We start from the raw sequence: 22,867 nt of genomic DNA, 5'->3' as shown, positions 1-22,867 counted from the left end.
GCTTTCATAGGGTGTCCTAAATTTTTCACATGACTGTATATGAAAAGAGTAAATGACTTCATGCATAATAAAATATACAACGAACAGGAAAACAAAAGTGGCTGGTAAAATAACTACATACAAAGTACATATAAAACTTTGATATGTCTCTGTTTTGCTTGCCAATGATATCATTTCTCTTGGTTAGTTTGTTTTTAATTTTGTGCAACGCTACACAGGTTTTGTGGGTTAGAATCCCCTTCACACCAAACATGCTTGCCATTTCAGCCATGGGGGCATTATAATGTGATAGTCAATACCACTATTCGTTGGTAAAAGAGTAGCCCATGAGCTGGAGATGAGTAGTTGCCCTTTCTCTAGTCTTGCACTGCTCATTAGGGACAGCTAGCACAGATTGCCCTTGTGTAGCTTTGTGCAAATTTTAAACCAGCAATCAAGAGTTTCTGACGAAAGGATAGTTTTGAAAGACATATTTTCTGGCCTGATACAATACTATTATCATAATATTTATATGCATTTATTTGTTTTTCAGTTAAGTCAGATTTTCATCAAGCATTTTGTAGTGTCACTTTCTTGTACTTTGTACTTTGACGAAGAATGTTGACTTAGCAATAAAGGTCAACTTTCTAGTGATATCAGTCTTCATTGCCAGCTTGTCAGTAGATATCTTGATCTTCACTATGTTCTTGGGGACTTCTTTTCTTGATTTAGAGGATATATATTTCTTTCAAGAAGAGCCTTCCTTTTATTGACATATCTCATTCTCTATTTTCATCTCACTTGTGATAACCGAGAAGTGCAGTGTATCTCTGTCTTGCACTAGGTACAGACAAAAGCAGATTTTTGTCTACGATTATCTTTTCAATATTTCTATTGCTGTAAGGTTATCATGGATTTATTTCTGAGAAACATAGGTTCCAGTATACATGTTCTTTACTTTAAACTGTCTGTTTATTGTAAACCCTCTTCCAACTGAATCTTGCCCATGTGACAGTAACATCAGTTAACAGCTTAATTGCCGGAGCTTTTTAAACTGTTTGACTTTGGATATTGATCCATATAATAGAGTGACTACTCTATTAATGATAGGATTGAAATCAGAAAACATAAACTGATTGCTCTTCACAGTATCATTAATAAATTGTAAATATTGATGAATGATATCATCACAACTTTCCTCATTCTCACAGTTCTGGCTCAAGGTAACTGAAAGCCTTTTTCTCCACATACTGGTATACTGTTACTTTGCTTTGAAGTTTCACATATTGTGGGGATCAAGAAATGAAAGACTGGACACTTAAGAACATTTCAAAGGTAACTTCTGCAATAAATTCTTAGCAATACTCAGCAAACAATTTTTGCTGGTCATTCTGAACTCCAAAATACTTTGCTGCCCAACTTTCTTTTCTGCAACTGAAACCTTTACGATTTTCTTTGCAACATATCTCAGGTCAACTTTTGTGTAACCAAGGTGATGAAATGTTTTGTCCAATTTGTTATCAAGAAATTTGTCAATGGGCTTAACTTCTGGCTTTACGAATCTGTACATCAGTTTTCTGAGGAACTTGAGCAAGTTTGTGGGTAGAAATTAAACCATGCGCTTATCTGACTGATATCAAGTCATAAAGAGTGTCATTTCCTTGTTCAGTGACAAGATAAAGCTCATTTTTTCAGTCATAAGTCGATCCTTGATGATTTCAAAAGATTTTGCACCCAAATTTGAATACTTCTTCTCTTCAACTGATCTTACATATTGTCTTGCTAAGCAAGGTCTCCAAAGCTCTTTTCAACACTGGTCTGTTTTCTATTCTTCTTTTGCAGAATGTCAGTGACATGGAGGGATTCTGTGACCCGAGAGCTTTTAAATAATCTTCCAAATAAGCAAGATCATCTTTCAATAGCTGGTGTAGCTCACAGATAAGCAAGATCTTCTTTCAATAGCTGGTGTAGCTCACAGAGCAAATTACCAACCTAACACTCTTGTTTCAGTTATTTCCACTACCTTCTGGAATACACCATGCACTGTATGAAGACCACAGCTGCCAATGTTGATGTGATGTACACCATGGACATCAGAAAGAAAGTGTAAAATTACCAGTTACCTTAAAGGTCCATCTATAGAAATTTGTAACATTTTAGGTTTTGGTAATTCACTTCTCATATGTTGCTCCATAATTGAGAATCATTGAACCATGACACCAGAGTATCTTCATCTTACAGTTAAGCATGAAAATCACATTGTTTGGACTTAATTTTAACATTTACATCTTCATTATAGAGCAGGACATAGTCGTACTTTTCCATTGTCAGTTTCTTAAAAACAACTGATTGAAATGTGGTGTCACACCAATTATACAGATGTGGGCATTCTTAATTTCCATATGTTTGAAAGTCCTAACAATGCTACTATCAGGAAACATTTTTTAGAAAAGACTATCTAAAAATTTAGAGAAAACAACATAACCAAATGTAGAACAACTACAGAACTGGAACCATACATTTAAAAGTAATAATGATTGCCGGTCACTGATAAGCTTTCTTAACTAGAATTTGCCAAAGTAACAAATTACTGAAATAACTTATTTGATAAAGTTGTTACAAACCAATAGTATCTTTATTTATAATAAAGGTATGTGTCAAGTAACACAAGAAATGCATATAAATCAGTCAATATTCACAAAAGTATAGCTGAATGGAGGAAAGGGCATCACTATAACATGCAGAACTACCATTTATATACTAATTTGTTCACTCACTCTGTAGGAATTATGAATATCCATCATTTTCAAACCATAAAATCTCAGCCTTGATAATGTCTTCTTTTAGCAGGAGTAAGAGCTTCAAGGACTGTCTTGGTGCTCCTGATGGCATGAATGACAGCTTCTAGCACACTTCTACTCCTGTATTAGCTGTAACTTCCTGATTTATTTGCCTGGCTGGAATGACGAAGCTAGAACTCGGATACTTGTGAATCAAAAAGAAAATTCTTGAGTTTGGAAAATCCGCCAATATGGCTTTATGAGCCTATAAACTTACAGTGTGTGTGTAAATATAGTTCTATTAAATATATATAATACAGACCAGTTACCATGCAAATGTTTTGGAGAACTGTGGCTTAGATTTATATATGGCTGTATTCACAAGGCTCATTATCATACATGTCTAAAAAGTTTAACGTGAGCCAGCAACTAGGGCTATTTAATATCAAACTGAATCAACTGATATATATATAAATTAGTTGTTCTCTATCCTTTATGTGCAGAGAGAGTGCATATATCCAAACACACGGTTAGTGACTAGAAGTGAACATTAATAAGGGCTTCACCTATTTAAAATACACTGTAGAATTTTTACAGAGTAATGCTATTTTCCGTGTCTATCATACAGGAAGCTATGAGAAATACTGAATATTTATAAGCCTCTGAACTTATTAAAACTAGCTTTATACCTTTGTTTTTAATAACCTATGCTTAACTAATATTTTAACATTAGGTCTGTAGGAGAGACCTAGTGTTAAATCTAGGTTATGCCCACAGGTCCTCTATGGTACTAGGTAGGCCTAACTCTAAACATTTCCAGGTTGCCAGGCATACATTAATTTTTCATTGAAGAGGCATATTGAAAACACATTAGAAATTTTGTGCAAAATGTAGGAAATATAGTTGTTTACTTGTAACTTGATTCTCCAGTGCCATTTGATCTTCAGCCGCTTTTAGATGGCTTACGAACGCTGATTCAACAAGGTCTTTAGCTTGAAACATGCTGAATGAATATCATTCAAAACTTTTAGTAGGCAGCACAATTAGCCATTTAGACGAGTTTTTCTAATCCATTATTCGGAGCCTGTATTGAAAATGCAGATAGTAGACAACATTTATATAGTGTGAGAATTAGAGCATTTTTCAGTACAGGCTCAGTAGTGAGCATTTAGCTCCATTTTTAGGAATGAAAGCTCTTAAAAATATAATGTAAACACTTCTCATGTGTCTCAGTATTGTACTTTAACACAGTTTAGTAATATATCATACTTTGGTTAATGCCACTTGTTTTATGGTCACCTCTCACTATTGTTTCACTTATAAAGTTCTGTGATCACTAATGTTATGCAGTTTCTATTGTAATTAACCTATGTTCGTATTTACTGAGTGATATCTGTTATAATAATACCACTGGATAAGTATATTTTGGTATCTAAACATGGAGGGAATTCAGAAGAATGTTTCCTCGTCACCTTCAAGTCACGGGATTTACACCGCAAAAATCAGATATTCGACTCGCGAAGCCCGATGTGGCTTTGTTAGAAGAAAACACATACTCAAATTTATTTCCCGCTTGATCAAGTGTGTTTGGTATGCGAAGGAAACGAAAGTTGATTTGAGTTTTGTTTCATGGGCTTGAATCGAGGTAAATGCTAATTATAGTGCTTTCAAAATAGCTTCTTATTCAAGGTTGACATCAATGTCGAGGAGAAGTAGTTATGTTCTAGTGAATTAAATATTTTTTCAGTAACATTAATGAGAATGGAATGGAGAGTTGGTTGGGTCCGGCGCGACCCTCACTGATTGCGTAATGAAACGAGTAGGACTTTTGCTGTTTTCTTTTTTAGTTGTTTTGTTTTTTCGGATGTGGTATTACACTCCTCTCTTGTCTCACGCATTGGCACAGCGTTGGTCGTGAATACTGTGACTATATTGTACAAATACTTCACTTACCACACTTATATAAGTTAGAAAACCAGTGTATAAATGCCTAGTATTTATACTATATACATTTCTTTCCAGCTCTGTATAGGGGTCAGGGTCACTATGAGTCACTGGTACAATCAAATATCAGCCAGGATTTTCAAATGTTGCGATAAAACTAAACATTCTTCGATCCATAGAAATGTGAAACGGTTAAAATGTTGTGTCGTTATTATTATATAAGCAATTTACTGGATAACTTGTTACTGCTTCCTTAATTTAGCGCATCTTCATTTTAGACAATATCATTCGAAGTGATTTAGCTGAGATCCTGTACAGGGTATCCGAAATCTGAAACCATTAGCACTTCAAAGAATTGTACAAAATGTATTTTACATGTTGTTCTTGTAATTCGAAACAATTTTGGATTATCAGTAAGATTAATTGTACCTTCTCATGCTTTGACACTGCCGTCACGTATGTGAAATTAGGAAAAGCTGCACAATCAGCTACTGTTCCACACTTTTTGGACACCTTGAAGAATTAAATATTGGCCATTTAATTCTATTATATTAAAATTTCTAGGTGGATACATATTTAAGCAATACGTTATAAAGTAATACATGGCAGCAGTTGTTAGAGTAAATGTCAATCAAAATTTAACATCTAATATATTGTTGTGGCTGTAACACCCTAAATATCGTCTTTAGCGCATATATATACATTAAATTGCATTTTGCAGCATATGTAATAAGCATCAGCTGTATTGTTATAAATTAAAAATATATGACTGTACATTCCTGGTATTTGTGTTAGTAAGGTGACCCTCAAACAAACAGATGTGAGTAACAAAATGTAGAATTATCATTTCCTGCTGGGTAATTTTCCCATGGTTTTAAACATACATGTGTTTATGCGTTAACTCTATTTGTGTGCCACATTAATGGAATTGTTTTTTAAACACATATAGGTTTTTTGTTAAATATTTGGGTTACTCTTACTATTAATTTACTTTCACATGTAAACTTTAAAGTTAAGTGTTGTAAGCAATGCTTATCGCTCATCACAAGTAAATATTAGTCTAACAAATAAACATTCGCATTTGAAACGGTTGAAAGAGATAAAATAACAATAATTTCCCGGCTATGTTAGCTGGATAATTAGTGATTTATCATAGAAATTACCAATTCAAACAAATATGACAAAACATTGATATTAAGCAATGGTTTTAATGGTGCAAAAAAGGGGCTTAGCCGAATCTAAAACGGATGTGTGTGTCTACTTACCTGAATTAATTCTGGTACAGATATATATATGTATATATCTATTTATTTATGAATGTATATAAGTCAGCATTTCGTTCTCTTTAGCTGTGGACAGAATATTCAATGCATGCCATATTTAAGGTAATGATAAATTTAATATTTTATGTTTCTAAAAAATAATAGTTTGTGATTTAACAGATTTATAATGAACATTGACTTTTACCTTCTCTATTAGAGCATAAAGAATGTTTATGTCTCATTTAAAGTAGTTTAATGAGCTCTAATTTTAGAATAAAAATAACTTATTAGTTACAGCAGTTTAATGGATTTTAATTATATAAAACATCTTTTTATCTTAATTATAACAGTATAGTGAATTTCAATAGTATAAATATATCTACATTTCAGTTACAGTAACTTAAAGAATTATAATAGCATAACAAATATCTAGTTTAGTGAACTCTAGCAATATTAAAATCTTTACAGTTTTCTAATGTTCGAATTATATTAATGTAAAAATTTCTACATTTGAATTATAGTAGTTTAATGAGTACTAATAATATAGAAAGTCTTTATATTTCAGATTAGTTTGATGAATTTTAATAGTGTTTGTTTCTTTTTTAGAATTTCGCACAAAACTACTCGAGGGCTATCTGTGCTAGCCGTCCCTAATTTAGCAGTGTAAGACTAGAGGGAAGGCAGCTAGTCATCACCACCCACCGCCAACTCTTGGGCTATTCTTTTACCAACGAATAGTGAGATTGACCGTCACGTTATAACGCCCCCACGGCTGGGAGGGCGAGCATGTTTAGCGCGACACAGGCGCGAACCCGCGACCCTCGGATTAGGAGTCGCACGCCTTACGCGCTTGGCCATGCCAGGCCAGTTTGTTTGTTTTTTTGTTTGGGTTTTTTTAAATAGTGAAAAGATATCTAAATCTTAGAGTAATTTAACGGGTCTATTTATGCAAACAAGTATCTGTATCCTAATTACAGTTGTTTCGTGAAATATAATAATATAAAATACTATAGATGTTACTAACAGTAGTTTAACGGAATTTATTAGTATGAAAATCTCTACATCTTAATGACAGTAGTTTAATGAGTTTTACTAGTATAAAAATATATAACTTACAGTGGTGTAATAAATTCTAATAGTATAAAATCTCTATATCTTAGTAACAGCAGTTTAAATGAATTGTATTGGTAGAGACAGTGTCTGTATCCCAGTTATAGTAAGGTTAATGAGTTCGAACAGTATAAAGTCTTTACGTTTTCGTTTCTGTAGTTTGATGAATTCTAATAGTAAAAAGAAATCTCCATATCCTAATTACAGTAGCTTAATGAATCATAACAGTATTAAAAGTCTCTACAACTCAGTTACAGTAGTTTAATGGGTTCTAATAGAATAAAAATATCTATACCTTAGGTATAGTGTCATGAATTCTGTTAGTATAAAAAATCTCTGCCTCTTAGTTATAGAAAGTTAAAATGAAAAATATTTTTATTAACATAAGCATGACAATTTATAATGAAACAACTATACTATATTTAGTCTCTGAAATTAAGTACCTGATAAAATTTCCTAAGCATTATAATATTAACAGAATATTTATTTTTATTGACATTATGAAACAGAAACAAGATGTGTGAGAAACGCCCTCGACTGGCAAAATTGTATTTTGTAGCTGAAGTAATTCTTTACTTGTCATATTTTAAAGGTAAGGTCTTAGTTTGTATTTACAAATTACTACCAACATTTAGATTTTTCAGAAACTATCTATTAACATTTCCTGTTATGTAGTAAATCTTTAAAACTGTCAATTTTTAAACAGGTTTAAAACTAGTTCTGGGTTTTGAGTAACACATGTGCCCTCCAGTGTCACAGCGACATATCTGCTGACTTATATCTTTAAAAACCGAGTTTCGATACCCGTGATGGACAGAGCACAGATTTCCCTTTGTGAAGCTTTTTTCTTAATACAAAAACAATAACAGAGAAAAAGAGTTTTAATTTAATTTCACATAATTCTTAAATCAGTTTGTTTAAATTAAAAATTTTACATTTTTACATGACACTTATATCTAAAGGGCTCCTGTATTGCCAAGTGATTAGGGCTCTCAACTCAAAATCTGAGGGTCGCGAGTTCGAATCTCCATCACACCAAACATGCTTGCACTTTCAGCCGTGGAAGCGTTATAATGTTACTCGCAATCCCACCATTCGTTGGTTAAAGAGTAGCCCAAGAGTTGGCGGTGGGTGGTGATGATTAGTTTGGTTGGTTTTTGGAATTTCGCACAAAGCTGCTCGAGGGCTATCTGTGCTAGCCGTCCCTAATTTAGCAGTGTAAGACTAGAGGGAAGGCATCTAGTCATCACCACCCACCGCCAACTCTTGGGCTACTCTTTTACCAACGAAAAGTGGGATTGACCGTCACATTATAACGCCCCCACGGCTGGGAGGGCGAGCATGTTTGGCGCGACTCGGGCGCAAACCCACGACCCTCAGATTACGAAGCGCACGCCTTAACGCGCTAGGCCATGCCAGGCCCATGATGATTAGTTGTCTTCTCTTTAGCCTTACACTGCTAAATTAGCAACGGCTAGCGCAGGTAGCCCTTGTGTAGCTTTGGGTGAAATTAAAACAAACAAACAAACATATCTAAAGAGTTGCAAAATGCAGTATATTATTAGTGCTTTGAACACAACAGTGCAAGAGAAAAAAAAGAATTCGAGCCTGACTTTTGTATTTTTTTAAAACATAACTTATATTTCAGTACATACAGCGTGTAATTGAAAAATAAAGAAATGTCAGTATATATACAAGACATCCGATATTTATTGTTTTCAGTATTTATTTAAAAATATAAATTCTTATAGATTTGAAGTAATTATATTTAGTGCGAAACTAGCCTTATTTTCTCGTAAATTATTTCACTAAAACTTAGCCTTGCTAAACGTATTTTGTAATTACTAATAATTATTGTAAATGTGACATTATTTTCTTGTGTCGGTTATCAATGCCCCCCGCTAGTACAGCGGTATGTCTCCGGACTTACAACGCTAAAATCAGGGGTTCGATTTCCCTCGGTGGGCTGAGCAGATAGCCCGATGTGGCTTTGCTATCAGAAAAACACAAACACACACTCGATTATCAATTTAATATGTATACTGATACCTCCCAGTGGTGCATCGGAATATTTTCAGGCTTATAATGCTAAAAACTAGTTTCGATATCCGTAATGGCCAGAGCACCAAATGGAGCCCAGTGAGTAGTTTTGTGCTTAAATACAAACAAATATATCTTGGTTTTGATTTCTCAGAAAAAAATCTCAAACTGATATTACAAGTAGAAATTTTACTTTATGATAAATTTTCGATTTCGTTATATTTAATAAATTATAGCGTCTTTTTAGAACGTTTAATGGGTTTTGTAATTTTCTATACTGGCGGATTCAAAGCTGATCGAAAGGGGTCTGCGAGCGATCGAGCGCTTATGGAGGATTCGGGGGGTTTCACTATTGGTTTCACTAGCCTGCTCTTCTCTCTGTTGAACATAATTTGCACACCCTAACAGAGTAATAAATGAATGCAAACCAAAAATGGGCACAATGAATTTGCAAATACGTAAAATGGATATTTGCACATTAAACTTTCTTATTGTTGCCTAAGTTTTAAATGTTGTATTTCAGATAAGTTGTCTAGAAAGGCATTTTCACTCTTCCACCAAAACCAATTTATTTCTATTGTAATCGAATTACCATAAAATGGAGCGATTAGGAACATATTTTCACACGGTGGAACAGCTGTAAGTTTACCGATTTGCAGTAAGAAGATGCAGAGTTCGATTCGCTGCGATAGAAACGCCAAGTAGTTCAACGTGACTTTACTCTATAACAAACAAACAAGGATCAGATTTTTCCAAACGGCACACATCTACCTACGTCTCTTAGTTCTAAAGCTATGGCTTCAAGACAAATGAAATAGGTGGGCAGGTTACTCAACTGTAGCCAAATTGGATATCATTGAAACGTTTAAAAGGCGCTGGTCTTTTAAAAATTTATCAAGTGTCCTAATAACCCTATTACGGGGTGTTTAGAGACGAAAATTAACATTTATTCACAGTTCCTTTTTTTTTTTCACCACTGGCGTGTATATGAAAAAAAGATATATCTAATGGGAAGTAAAAAATAAACACAATAGCCAAGATCTGCCATATTTATTCCTTGCAAAAACGGCAAACTTTTATAATTATTCAAAACTATTTTCTCAAAATACAATATATTAGTAAAACAACTCCCATGTGTGTACCTGAGAAATATTCTAACTTAAAGCCATAAAAGTTTACAGAATGAACGAGCCTCTCATCATATAAAGAGCAATAATGAATATAAAACATTTGTCAAATACGAAGGATTTTGAAAGGATGGTAAATAGATGTAATCTTGTAGTATAGTTATCAGATATGATAAAAAGCTTCATTGAAAGCTTAAACATCAGAATTTCTATAACTTAAACATTGTGATATTCCAACCAATAGCTCATTTTAAATTAATGGTAAAATTTGGTGATGTATATTTTGTCACCGTGTTTTACGGTAACTTGTTTTTGTTTGTTGTTAGGCACAAAGTTACACAAAGGACTATTTGTGCTGTGCCCATCATAGGTCTCAAAATCGGGTTTGTAGCATTATAAACCACTTGGCGGGCGTACCTTGTGTTATGAAATTCGTGATAAACCATATGGAATGATGACATATTATGAAGCAAACAAACTTCTCTGAACTACTTTTTGATAATACATGCAATTTAGAAATATCAGTGTAACTACAACTGTGTTGTTTGCTTTTCTTCATTTATAGAATTGATAAAATTTATAAAAACACGATGGTGAAAAAACTGTACTAAAAGGCAAATAAATTTAAACGGATCAAAGGGTAATTAACTAAAACAGTTAAAACAAGTCATTATTACGTACAACTGAGCTGACTTTCTTGCTCATAGTTAATACTTTTACTATTGATAATGACATTAGCAAGAGTTCCGAAATATTGTTATTAATTATTGTTGTAGCCAGTGTTGATCCATTTTAAACAATGTTATTAAATATGTGAAGCATATCTCGAATAATGATTACTTAAAGAGTTGGTATAGTCTTGGCCAATACGTTTGTATACTATTATTATATATTGATAAAATACATTATCAAGTTATTACTCTTTTACCAACGAATAATGGGATTGACCGTAACATTAAAACGCCTCCACGACTGAAATGGCGAGCATGTTTTTTGTGACGGGGATTTCAACCTGCGACCCTCGGATTATCTGGAAAAGTGAGACAAATCTCCATTTGAATCATTTATTTCTCTAACAGGATAATAAACGCCATTTAGAATGGTAGAATCTGCAGTTTTGCAGAAGTTCAGTAAAAGGGCTTATAAATATTTGGAAAGGATTAGGTGGGAACTGGATTTAGTGCTCAGCTTTCTGTTTATTCAAGGGAATTGAGAGCTGGAACATCTTTGATAGATCAAAAAGCTCCCTGATACCCAGTAAGTAATAGAAGATAGGTAGTTCAAGTACTTTTACCTGACGCATATAATTTTCTGTTATTTTTCTTTGTGTATATCGATATAGATTACAGATAAGAAAATAGATTTTTTATGGACAGACTTAGCCTACGGTAGGTTATTTTTTTTTGGAAATTCGCACAAAGCTACTCGAGGGCTATCTGTGCTAGCCGTCCCTAATTTAGCAGTGTAAGACTAGAGGGAAGGCAGCTAGTCATCACCACCCACCGCCAACTCTTGGGCTACTCTTTTACCAACGAATAGTGGGATTGACCGTCACATTATAACGCCCCCACGGCTGGGAGGGCGAGCATGTTTGGCGCGACTCGGGCGCGAACCCGCGACCCTCAGATTACGAAGCGCACGCCTTAACGCGCTAGGCCATGCCAGGCCCACCTACGGTAGGAAGCTGGCATTTTATTTCAGATGTGATAATTTGGAATTTATGGCTTCATATATGTTTTAAATCTTTCATGTGTAACCTAACAAATTCAACATTGTAAATCATTTATTTATCTGCATAAGAAAAGAAACATGGCCAGGTAGCTTGAAACGTATCAGAAATATTGGCTTGAATAATAATAGAAAACTAGATAAAAGTGTTTGAGGTATATGCAATTCGTCTACAAAACTGTATATTAAGTGCAAATGTGCATTACTGTGTTATGTTATTTTCTAATAGATGGAACAGATGCACTGAACCATAGAGAAATTATAGTCAAAGCAAAAGAAGACATAAAAAGTTACAACTATCCATTTCATTATCGTAACAACATCAACACTACATTCAGATTCAATGTGTCCAGTATTAACGCCTGTTGGTTGAATTTAATAGTTGTGGATTTTTCAGTCCAACCAAGCAATGGCTGCACGAAAGATTATCTCCAAGTTGGCGATAACCGTCTTTGTGGCGATTTGCCTGAAGGATATACAGGTAAATAAGTATTGTTTTGGTGAAGTTTGTTTATCATTATTTAAGGGTTGTCTTAAAACGTTATTTTTGTTTCATAGATATAAACAATATAATGGTGTCTTTGGAATGTTTCTTTTCCATTTTAACTTAGAGAGGTGAACATTTTATGTTCGCATGAAATGTTTACACTTTCTCACTCACGTACGCACTCGAACGCTCATTTAAGTCTGATGTATATATAAACGGGTTATGCAATATGACTAACTTACTAGTGTTTTAGTTTCTCAGTGTTTTAGGTCCTTCCCTTTTAACGTCCTTTTGAATTAATTATAGATTTATTCTTAACTTGTTTGCGAATTTCACCATAAATTACATAAGAACTAATTGTACATAATCTTCCTACTTTATAACTGATAGATTATAGAGAAAGGCAGTTAGTCAAAAGGAGTATTACTGAAAAGGAGTATTTTTGTCTGACCAAGGACAAGTATAGCCTAACGCTTGTGATGACAGACAGTGGATCCGAAGTAATAATCAGTGATGACGAGAAACCCACTTGTTGAGAAATTTATATGCAAAAACGGCTCGTTTGGGCTGAGAAAACACTTTTACATAGAAGAGCGAACAACGTTTCGACCTTCTTCGGTCATCGTCAGGTTCACAAAGAAAGAGGTAACTGACCGGAAGCCGACCACAACCCCTTTCAGACATTCGGTCATCGTCAGGTTCACAACCTGACCGAAGAAGGTCGAAACGTTGTTCGCTCTTCTATGTAAAATATTTTCTCAACCCAAACGAGCCGTTTTTGCATATAAATTTCTCAACAAGTGGGTTTCTCGACATCACTGAGTATAGACCTCAGTTTTGTGCCAGGTTTTTGAATAAATTTGGTATTAACTAGAATGTCATATTTTGTTGCTAGTTTTTGCCAAATGTTGGTTATTTTTCTGCCGATGTCGGGAATATATGGTATACAGCAGTATATGGTTTCGTGATTTTTTGATTCGTGAGATATATTTACTTTTGTTGATTGATTTTGCTTTATGTCTAGGTGTGTGCGTATAATGTTTTCTACGGTTTGTGGAGGAATCTTATTGATGTTGATGAAGTATTGTTTTATTTTGTCTAATTCATCATTAATTTTATCTGGTGAGCATAGTTTTATGGCTGTGTTTATTTGGTTTCTTAGTATGTTGAGTTTTTGTTTTGTTTCTTGTGCTGAGTCCCTGAGTATGGGTGATTTTTCGGTGGATTTCTGTTTTAAATTGTGTATCGGTTCTTGTAATTTTGAGGTTAAGAAATGATATTTGATTGCTTCCTTCTTGTTCACATGTAAAGTTAATGTTGGGATGTATAGCGTTAATGTGATTGAAAAAAATTAAGTGTGTGTTCTGTAGATGTGAATCCCGCAATCGTGTCGTCTACATATCTGTACCAGTATAGTGGTGGATGTAATGCTGTGTTAATTGCTTGTGTTTCAACTTGTGACATAAAAATATTGGCTAGAACTGGTGATACTGGGTTGCCCATGCTTAGGCCATTTGTTTGTACATAGTTGTGGCTGTTGAACATGAAGTTTCTCTTCATCGTGGTGAATGCTATGACGGTTAATAATTAGTTGCTGGGAATGTCTATAGATGGGTTAGGGTCTCGGATATAGAGTTCTAAGGCTATCTTGTAGGCTTCAGCGGTTGGAACTTCTGTAAAGAGGGATATAACATCGAAACTGGTCATTAAGGCTTTATGATTAAGTTGATTAAGATTAGACTTGAAATTAAAAGAGTCTTTGATGAATGAGCTGGCTGATGTTACATATTTGGAGAATGCTCATGCTGTATATTTACTAAAATTGTAATTAAACGATTCATATGTGGACATTATTGGTCGTAATGGACAATCTGGTTTATGAGGTTTGGGGATGCCGTATATTTGTGGTATGCGTGAGTCGGTTTTGCGTAGGTAGGAATAAAGTGTTTGTGAAATTGTGTTGGTATTTTTCATTTATAGTAGTAATTTGTTCAGTTGCGTTTCGTGTGTCTTTGTTAGATTTGTGTGTATTTGTTTAAATTTGTTAATGTCTGATAGGATGTTCTTCATTTTTTGGATGTATTCATTCGTGTTCATTATGACTACAGCGTTTTCTTTATCTGCTTTTAGAATTTTTATGTTTTTGTCTTGTTTTAGGTTTTTAATGGAATTAATCTCTCTTTTTGTAAGGTTATTTTTTAGCTTTCTGTTTTGTGAAATTATGTTGATGGTTTTGTGAGAAAATTCTTTGAAAAAATCGTTTAAGATGTTGTTTTTAGGTGTTTCTGGAAAATATATATTTTTAATTTTTTCCTGGTAAGTTTGACTGTTGGATGTCAATAAAATTGTCTAAGTTATCTTCTTTTTGTTGGTTGTTTTCGGTTGTTTTCTTGTTTTTGTTTCCTGTGGAAAGTATCACAAGTCTCCTGGTTAGATCTTCTAAACATGTTTTGATTTCTAAGGTTGGAATGTACCTAAGTGCTCAACTTTGCTATAGCACTACACTGACAAACATCACACCAACATTATTTATAAAATACAATGTGATAACTGCCACGACTTTTATATTGGAGAAATAAATAGAAAAATGGATACCATATTCAATGAACACAAAGCTCAAATTTAAGCCAATACAAAGGAACACCTTTATATCTATATTAAAATCTAATACAATAAATAATAATAATAAACAAATAATATAAAATTATATATTCAAACATCTAAGCACGCCCTCTACATTCTGACACTCAGTTACACAACCCCTTTCAAACATGTGGTCAGCTTCCGGTTAGTTACCTCTTTCTTTCTTTTTGAGCCTGATGATGACCGATGAAGGTCGAAATGTTGTTCGCTCCTCTACATAAAAATTTTTCTCAACCCAAACGAGCCGTTTTTACATATATATTTTTCTCTACAAGTGGGTTTTCTCGACATCACTGAAAATTAATTTTGGTAGTTTGTATTTTTATCACACATCAGATGGTATTAATCGAAATATTTTATAAAGTAAACAATAATATTCCAAAATAAAAATTAGTTTTTCAAATATTATATAAATTTATGTTTTTTATTCTTTCAGCACTGCGGCGTGTTGAACAAGAAAATGACTCCATGACTGTTCAATTCATCACTGACAGTTGTATAACACGACACGGATTCTTGATTAAGCATAATTTTGTAGAATGTCTTATAACAACAACCACGGAAAATCCATCTACTTCTTGTAATGAACTTCATAAAGCAATTGCTATTATATTCCATTATAAGTAAAATAATTCATTGGAACGGAAAGTTAATTCTAGTATATTTTCTTTAAACAAAGACTTTTTTAAAGAGTTTTCAGCTATTTAGTAGTATGTTATAAAATTAAAGAGAATCTTATATTGATAAATTTGTTTTTTGTTGATACTGAAATCTTTTTCTGTATTGGTTTAAGTGTGGCAAAGTAGTTAACATGTTAAGTTTCAGATTCATGACTCAAAGTTTTACATGCACTATGTCACTGAACTCACTCTGCCCTCTCAATCATGAAGGCTATATATCTATCTATCCTGATAAAAGTAGGTGCACAAAGGATTCTGTCTGGTTTTTCTTCCTCTGACCAGTGGTTATTAAATAACTTAGCCATGCCTAAACTATAGGGTCTCTGGCCTAGCAATTTAGCCTGCTTGGTTTTTAAGCTGCTGTTCAGGTTTAAAATAATATTATAAAGGTTACCTAAAATACAAAAATATTTTTACATGTAAATATCAGAAAAATATAGTATTATTTGTAAATTTGTATTTATTTTTATATCTAAGAGCGAGTTCTGTAGACTTTGCATTATATAATTGCTTCTCAAGGAGACACTGCACCAATTTTGTTGCAGTTTATTAATGTTGATAGTTGCTTAAGCGTGTATTGGTTTGATAGCTGAAATGTTACAAAGTTGATGGATATACTGTGTTTTTCTTGGAAGTTATTTGATGTGCGTGCTTAGATTATCACTATTGGTAGACCAATAAGACTAACTTTGACATGAAGCTTTTCGTTAAATCTACTATTAGACTAGATTGTACCGTTACAACAGTATAGGGTTGAGTACATCATATTAACACTATTTTGGAGATTTACCACGTTTTTACTTCAGGTAATGCCCTGTCTGATGACCTTATCTCTTGATATCAGTACTGCAATGTAGTTTTTATTACATAACTTTCTATTGTAGGACTATCATATTCAAAGCATCCAACTCCTCTCTGAAATTTTCCAAAATCCATCAAATGAAGAAGGATGGTGGTTTCCCAGCAACAGTTCTTAGTGAGATCGTATTCAGATCTATAAGTGACGTGACCAGTATTTATTCGCATGGAAATACGTTTTATTATCTGACTCTTGAGATATGCAATGGTTAAACAAGAGGTATGACTAGAACCTTCATTTTGGTGAACCCATACCCTGTAGGTTGTTATTGTTGTTTTGAATTGAGCACAAAGCTACACAATGGGCTATCTGTACTCTGCTTACCACGGGTATTGAAACCCGTTGTAAGTCCGCAGACATACCGCTGAGCCACTGGGGGGCTACCTTGTAGGTCTTGTTTCCAAACGGAAATCTTTTTTGATTTTGTCTGTTGCCTAGGATTAGTGGATGATTTTTGCCACTGACCTTTGCGTTCGAGGATTTTCATCTGTAATAAGACGCCACACTTTGCTTGCTGCGGCAAAAGTACAACTTGTTGCAGGCCTTTTTCTAGATGTACATATGTACCCCAAGTTGATCTACAATCCTTTATTTTACAATATCATTAAGTGCAAGGGATATTCAGTTATTGGAAATTCTGGATTGCCGATCTGGACATGTATTCGTGGTATGAGGGTATGAACATTTTACGTTGTAAAAGGCTGTTTTCTACCCTTTCCAAAAGCAACCAGTTCACGGTGGCGTCACCTTACATGCATTATGCTAGGTAAAGAAAAAAATGTGATTCTAACGCATGGCGTTCCACCACGAGTTTATATTAGGTTAGTTAGGTTAGGAAAGTTAGGTTTTCACCTAACTTGCCGTTTTGAATGTTCAAAATTATTTAAATGTAGCGTTCTCAACTCGGAAATGTTTACTCACCCAGAGAAAATAGGTTTAATGTTATGTGATGAACCAATGGCAGAAAAAGGAAGTGTGAGCTGTTTATCATATAAAACCCGAAAGGTATTGTTTAAAAGCTTAGGCTATCATTTTTTTATTGCATAAGTGTAAGGAAAAAATCTTACAATGCTAAATCTAGTAACAGGATTCAGGATGTTATAATTTTATTGGTACTTTTATGCACAATGTCATTCAGTAACTGCAGGTTACTTATGCTTGTTTGCAACAATTTTAGTAAGTTAATTTTATCGACTCTCGATGGAGTTTTAGTCACGCAAGATGAAACAATTAAGGTTAAGATAGCGCATTAGACACATGGGTAATACGATTCTTACATTTGTATTACTTGGGGATTTTTTGGTTTGATGTGTTTAGAACATTGCAATGTTTTGTTGAAATGTACCCGATATCTTTGGTTAAATAATCAGCTGAAATTTATAGTTTGAACATCATTTTGTCGAGTTTCAAGCCCAATTGATGTGAAATCGTAATGTTTTGAATCTAACAAATGTTACTCTGTGTCTGTTCAGAATCATTTTAGACATGCTTTCTTTTTATTAGCTTTCGTATTTAATTGTCCTTTTGAAAATGGTCTGTTCCCGCACGAGAGACTGTGCAAAAAGTACTATGAGTGTAAAAATAACATCGCAGTGTTGAAAGAATGCCCGCCTGGAAAGTTATTTAAGGAAGAAGTTGTTGAAAATGAACGATTTGCTGACTGTGAAGATGAAGATAAAGTTAATTGTAAAGGTAATATTAAAAAACCTGTTTATCTGAACTTTTTTATAAGATGGACTGACTTGAATATTCCGCATGTAACAAATTCAGCAATAATTTTACTATTACGCTTACTTTATAAGGCTGAGAATATCAAAACTGTGACTACTACTAAATGTAAAACGAATAACACACATTGCTAGCCAAAATCTTAAGGCCAATGAACATAAAGAAAAATATGTATTGTGCGCTGTTAGACTCAACCACTTATTTGAGTAGAGCTTCGAAATATGAAAATAAGAAAAGGGAAAATTTAAAAAAAAACTTTTTTAGCATTTAATAGGGAAAATGTGAATACTATGAAATTAGTCTAAATGCTAGCTGGTCAAAAGTTTAAGATCATACTGAAACGAAGCGTTAATCGGTAAACACGTAACGAAATTTAGTCATTTGTGTTCAAGCATTAGCGTTGTTAACATCTCCCACTGGCATCTCCTGTGTTACATTAAGTAAAAACATGGCAAAGGCTAAAAAGTTGACAGAGTTTGAAGGTGGCAGAAGTGTCGAGCTGCAAAAGCAAGGTCTCTCTCAACGTGCCATCGCTGGTGAGATTGGGTATAGTAAAACTGCTGTTGCATATTTCTTTAAAAAATCCTGAGGGATACAGAACGAGAATTTTAAGTGGTCGGCCCAAGAAAATTTCGCCAGCGTTGAGCAGGAGGATTGGACGGGTTGTCCGACAAGACACCAGCCGATCGTCGACCAGATTAAGGCCCTTACGGACGCAGAATACAACTCAAGAACAATAAGACGTCATCTACGAAAGAAAGGCTTTAAAAACCGTAAACGTCTTCAAAGGCCATGCCTCCTTCCACACCACGAAACAGCTCGGTTAAACTTTGCTGAGAAGCACCAAACATGGAATGTGGAAAAGTGGACGAAGGTTTTGTTCTCTAATGAGAAAAAATTTAACCTGGATGGTCCAGATGGCTTCAAACGTTACTGGCACGATAAGGATTTCCACACAGTTTCTACACGACACAGTGGAGGAGGTTCCATCATGATCTGGGGTGCTTTCTCCTTCCATGGAACAATGGAGCTTCAGGTTATACAGGGGCGTCAAACAGCTGCTGACTACATTGGTATGTTGGAGAGAGTATCCTTATTGACTGAAGGCCCTCGCTTGTGTGGAAATGACTGGATTTTTCAGCAGGACAACACTGAAATCAACAATGCCCGCAGGACAAAGGACTCTTTCATGGTGAATAACGTGATTCCTTTGGATTATCCAGCGTGTTCGCCCGAACTGAACCCCATTGAAAATGTTTGGGGGTGGAGGGCAAGGGAAATCTATAGAAATGGGCGTCAATTCCAAACAGTTCATGATCTTCGTGAAGTCATCTTCACCACTTGGAATATTATTTCAGCCAGCCTTCTGCAAACTCTTATATCGACCATGCCAAAGCGAATGTTTGAAGTTATTCGCAATGACGGCTGTGCAACTCGCTACTGAGACCTCTTGTTGGGCATTTCCTACCCTGTTTAAGACTTCTTTTTGGTATGGTCTTAAACTTTTGACCAGCTAGTATTTAGGCTAATTTCACAGTGTTCACATTTTCCCTGTTAAATGTTAAAAAAGTTTTTTAGTTTTTATTTTCCCTTTTCTTATTTTCATCTTTCGAAGCTCTAGTCAAATAAGTAGTTGAGTCTAACAACGCAAAATGCATATTATTTTCTTTATGTTCATTGCTTTAAGATTTTGGCTAGCAGTGTATACATCTATACGAAGAAAACTGTCATTTTACTCTGTAAGTTGTGTTTCGTTGCAAGTTTATTATACACACTTTCTTATAAAAATGTTAGCTGTAGCTCAGTGAACCAGTAAATTCAGTAAACTGTGTCTACACAAATAGCTAGAGATATGGTTGGCATTACCATTTAAGGTTCACGTCAAAATTATAAACCTCAGTATTTTGTTTTCTTCTACATAGATAACGAGGGCTGCTGAGTGAAACTAGGTGTAGTTGGAATCGCGATTAATTTAGAATATATCATCTCTTTTAATTGCTGGAAAAATTAACTTACTGTAATAAGTTATTCTGTTAAGTTTTGAAATACACAACAAGCATGATCTTTTCATTTATTCAGATGTTTAATTTTAAGGGAACTAAAGTGCACATTTTTATCATAAAGTTAAACGTCTGAGGAGGGGTGATTCGGAATTTGTACGCCTAAAAATAATAATGTGTCGGAGTAAAGTTTAGCGTTAAAATATGATTATAGCCTCTGAAACATCGTATAAAAATATTAGATGTATTTGAAATATTATCTTAATAAATTTAAATAGAATAACAAAAGAGGGTGACCAGAGATTTAACAAAATGTTTAATAGAGCTAGGCAAACAATTTAAAGAAATACCAAGTATTAAAATAAAGATATTACTGCATATAAACTGAAGATGTAAAAGACACTATGGAAGTTAAGATCATAATTATTCACCAAAATGTAGATAAGCGATATAATTTGTTTAAGATCCTTGCAAGGGTCAATGACAATAAGAGTCTCCTTATAAAAACTAATCTTTTAGTTCACAGCTTGAGGCCTGAAATCAATATAGTTAGTTGAGCAGAAAAAGTTAATGTTAAGGCTTCAAGATGTTGTACTTAAAAGCTTAAATTTTATCTATGACATCAGTTTGAATTATTTTAGTTGCTTATATATATACGTTATTTGTGATATTTAGTTTGTTTGTTTGTTAAACGCAAACCTACCTAATGAGCTAATTTTAAATTATGATCGTTAATAAAATATCACAACATAACGTCATATAACAGTCTTATGGTAACCTAACCATTTATACTTTTCTTTCTTATTTCAGGAAGAGAAAAAGTAGGTCCATTATTGGACATTAAACGCTCTAAGAAATAAAAATGGCACTAGAAGTGTGAAGAATATCATAAGAAGTGATTCAGACGCTGCTAAATACTGTCTCGTTGTCCTGGCCATAAGTGTAGTATGTGACTTGTTCAGTGGTAGCTTTTTATCTAATATTACCATAAACTGCAGTTAGTAGCATACGTAGAATCGGTGTTTTATGAGATGGGTTAGTGTATTGTAAATAGTATATAAATTGTTCTAAACTGTGCGTGTAACTTTCTTTTAAACATTCACAATTTACTTATTAGGTTATTATTTGCATATTTTATTATTTATTAAAATAAAGGTGTCTTGATCTACATTTGTAGCGATCTCTTTTTTTAAGCCATATATTATTACTAATAGACAAAATTTAAACTTAGTACTATAATAATTTATGTTATATCACTTCGCCGAGATCTCGTTGTTTTTAGATACTTGTTTTCAAAACGTCTAACTTAAATTCTTTCCGAAACATGAACTTTTATAAAAAACAAAAAAACTTTGACATAAGATTCACTTCTGGTCAAATGAAAGAATCATAAAATAAAAAACGTACTTTTTGAATAGATTAATTGTATTTTTAACTCTTTACGATCAAGTAAATTCGTGCAACTTTTATTTCGACAATACGCATTTTTAGCAAGTTCTACTGACGATTTGTGACAGGTGTTTTTTTTTTCCTAGGTAGAGAGTCTGCTGGAACTTATAAATATATGTGTGTCGCAAACTTTAATTCAGAAGAGTTATCAAAGCTGAAACGTAATTAACGAATTATTCTTAGTAGAATCTCGTGAAAACTACTAAAGTATAAACTACTAAAATATGAATAGTTTTCTTATGATGTTACTTCATTTTCTCTATTGTTTTTAAAATTTTTGCCAATGCTAGTTAAGACAATTTTGTAATTAATTTTTTTATTAATTCTGAAGGAAGCTTCTTTATTCAGCGTTATATATGTAAGATTGCCTTCTCTTTGCGGTGTGTCTGTGGACGGACTTACAACAGTAGAATTCGCGTTTCGATATTCATGGTTGGCAGAGCACAGATAGCCCATTGTGCTGCCATATGCTCAAATTCAAACAGATTGCTCTCTAAAAATATTTTGCAGTGCACCACAAGACATATAACAAATATGTTATGCTTACATAGGTTGATTGTTTTTTAATTTCGCGCAAAGCTACATGAGGGCTATCTGCGCTAGCTGTCCCTAATTTAGCAGTGTAAGTCTAGAGGGAAGGCAGCTAGTCATCACCACCCACTGTCAAACCTTGGTATACCCTTTTACTAACTAATAATGGGATTGACTGTCATATTATAATGACCCCAAGACTGAAAGGGCGAACATGTTTGGTGACATAGGTTGAACTTCAAGTAGACAATACACATACATGAAGTTTCAAGGAAATTCTTATCAAAGTGTAGACCTAGTTAAACTATGGGCGTTTCTTATAAATACAAAGAGTGTTTAAGATCTGTTTATTATAAATGATTTCTTAATATATTAGTTTTGTGGATATTACAGCCTACACATAAGGTTAAGAAATTGTGAACAAGACGGTCACTGTCACACGCATTTGTCATCAATGGGTTATCTTTTCTTTCGTTTAAATATTTACATAAGTTGGAAATTTTAAAACTTTTTGGAAGTG

At 33.8% G+C, this 22,867-nt stretch overlaps 1 protein-coding gene across 2 annotated transcripts; it reads left to right on the top strand.

Moving 5' to 3' along the window:
- The first annotated feature begins 5,875 nt into the window (after positions 1-5,875).
- On the top strand, positions 5,876-21,523 carry LOC143224165 (scavenger receptor cysteine-rich domain-containing protein DMBT1-like). Of its 2 annotated transcripts, none has more exons than XM_076452611.1 (6): positions 5,876-5,982; positions 7,585-7,667; positions 12,200-12,451; positions 15,537-15,680; positions 18,143-18,331; positions 21,178-21,523. In XM_076452611.1, exons 2-6 carry the CDS (start codon positions 7,592-7,594, stop codon positions 21,225-21,227), a joined length of 711 nt encoding a protein of 236 aa, XP_076308726.1. In that variant the 5' UTR covers positions 5,876-5,982; positions 7,585-7,591; the 3' UTR covers positions 21,228-21,523. The 2 variants fall into 2 exon arrangements, with proteins under 2 accessions (XP_076308726.1, XP_076308721.1); XM_076452606.1 differs by having other exon boundaries at positions 5,963-6,088.
- Positions 21,524-22,867: the final 1,344 nt, after the last annotated feature.

The sequence above is a fragment of the Tachypleus tridentatus genome, chromosome 1 (genome assembly GCF_004210375.1).
Source record: "Tachypleus tridentatus isolate NWPU-2018 chromosome 1, ASM421037v1, whole genome shotgun sequence".
In the NCBI taxonomy this organism is placed as follows: domain Eukaryota; kingdom Metazoa; phylum Arthropoda; class Merostomata; order Xiphosura; family Limulidae; genus Tachypleus; species Tachypleus tridentatus.
Note: the sequence above shows the minus strand (reverse complement) of the source record. Positions and strands in the feature narration are given on the sequence as shown.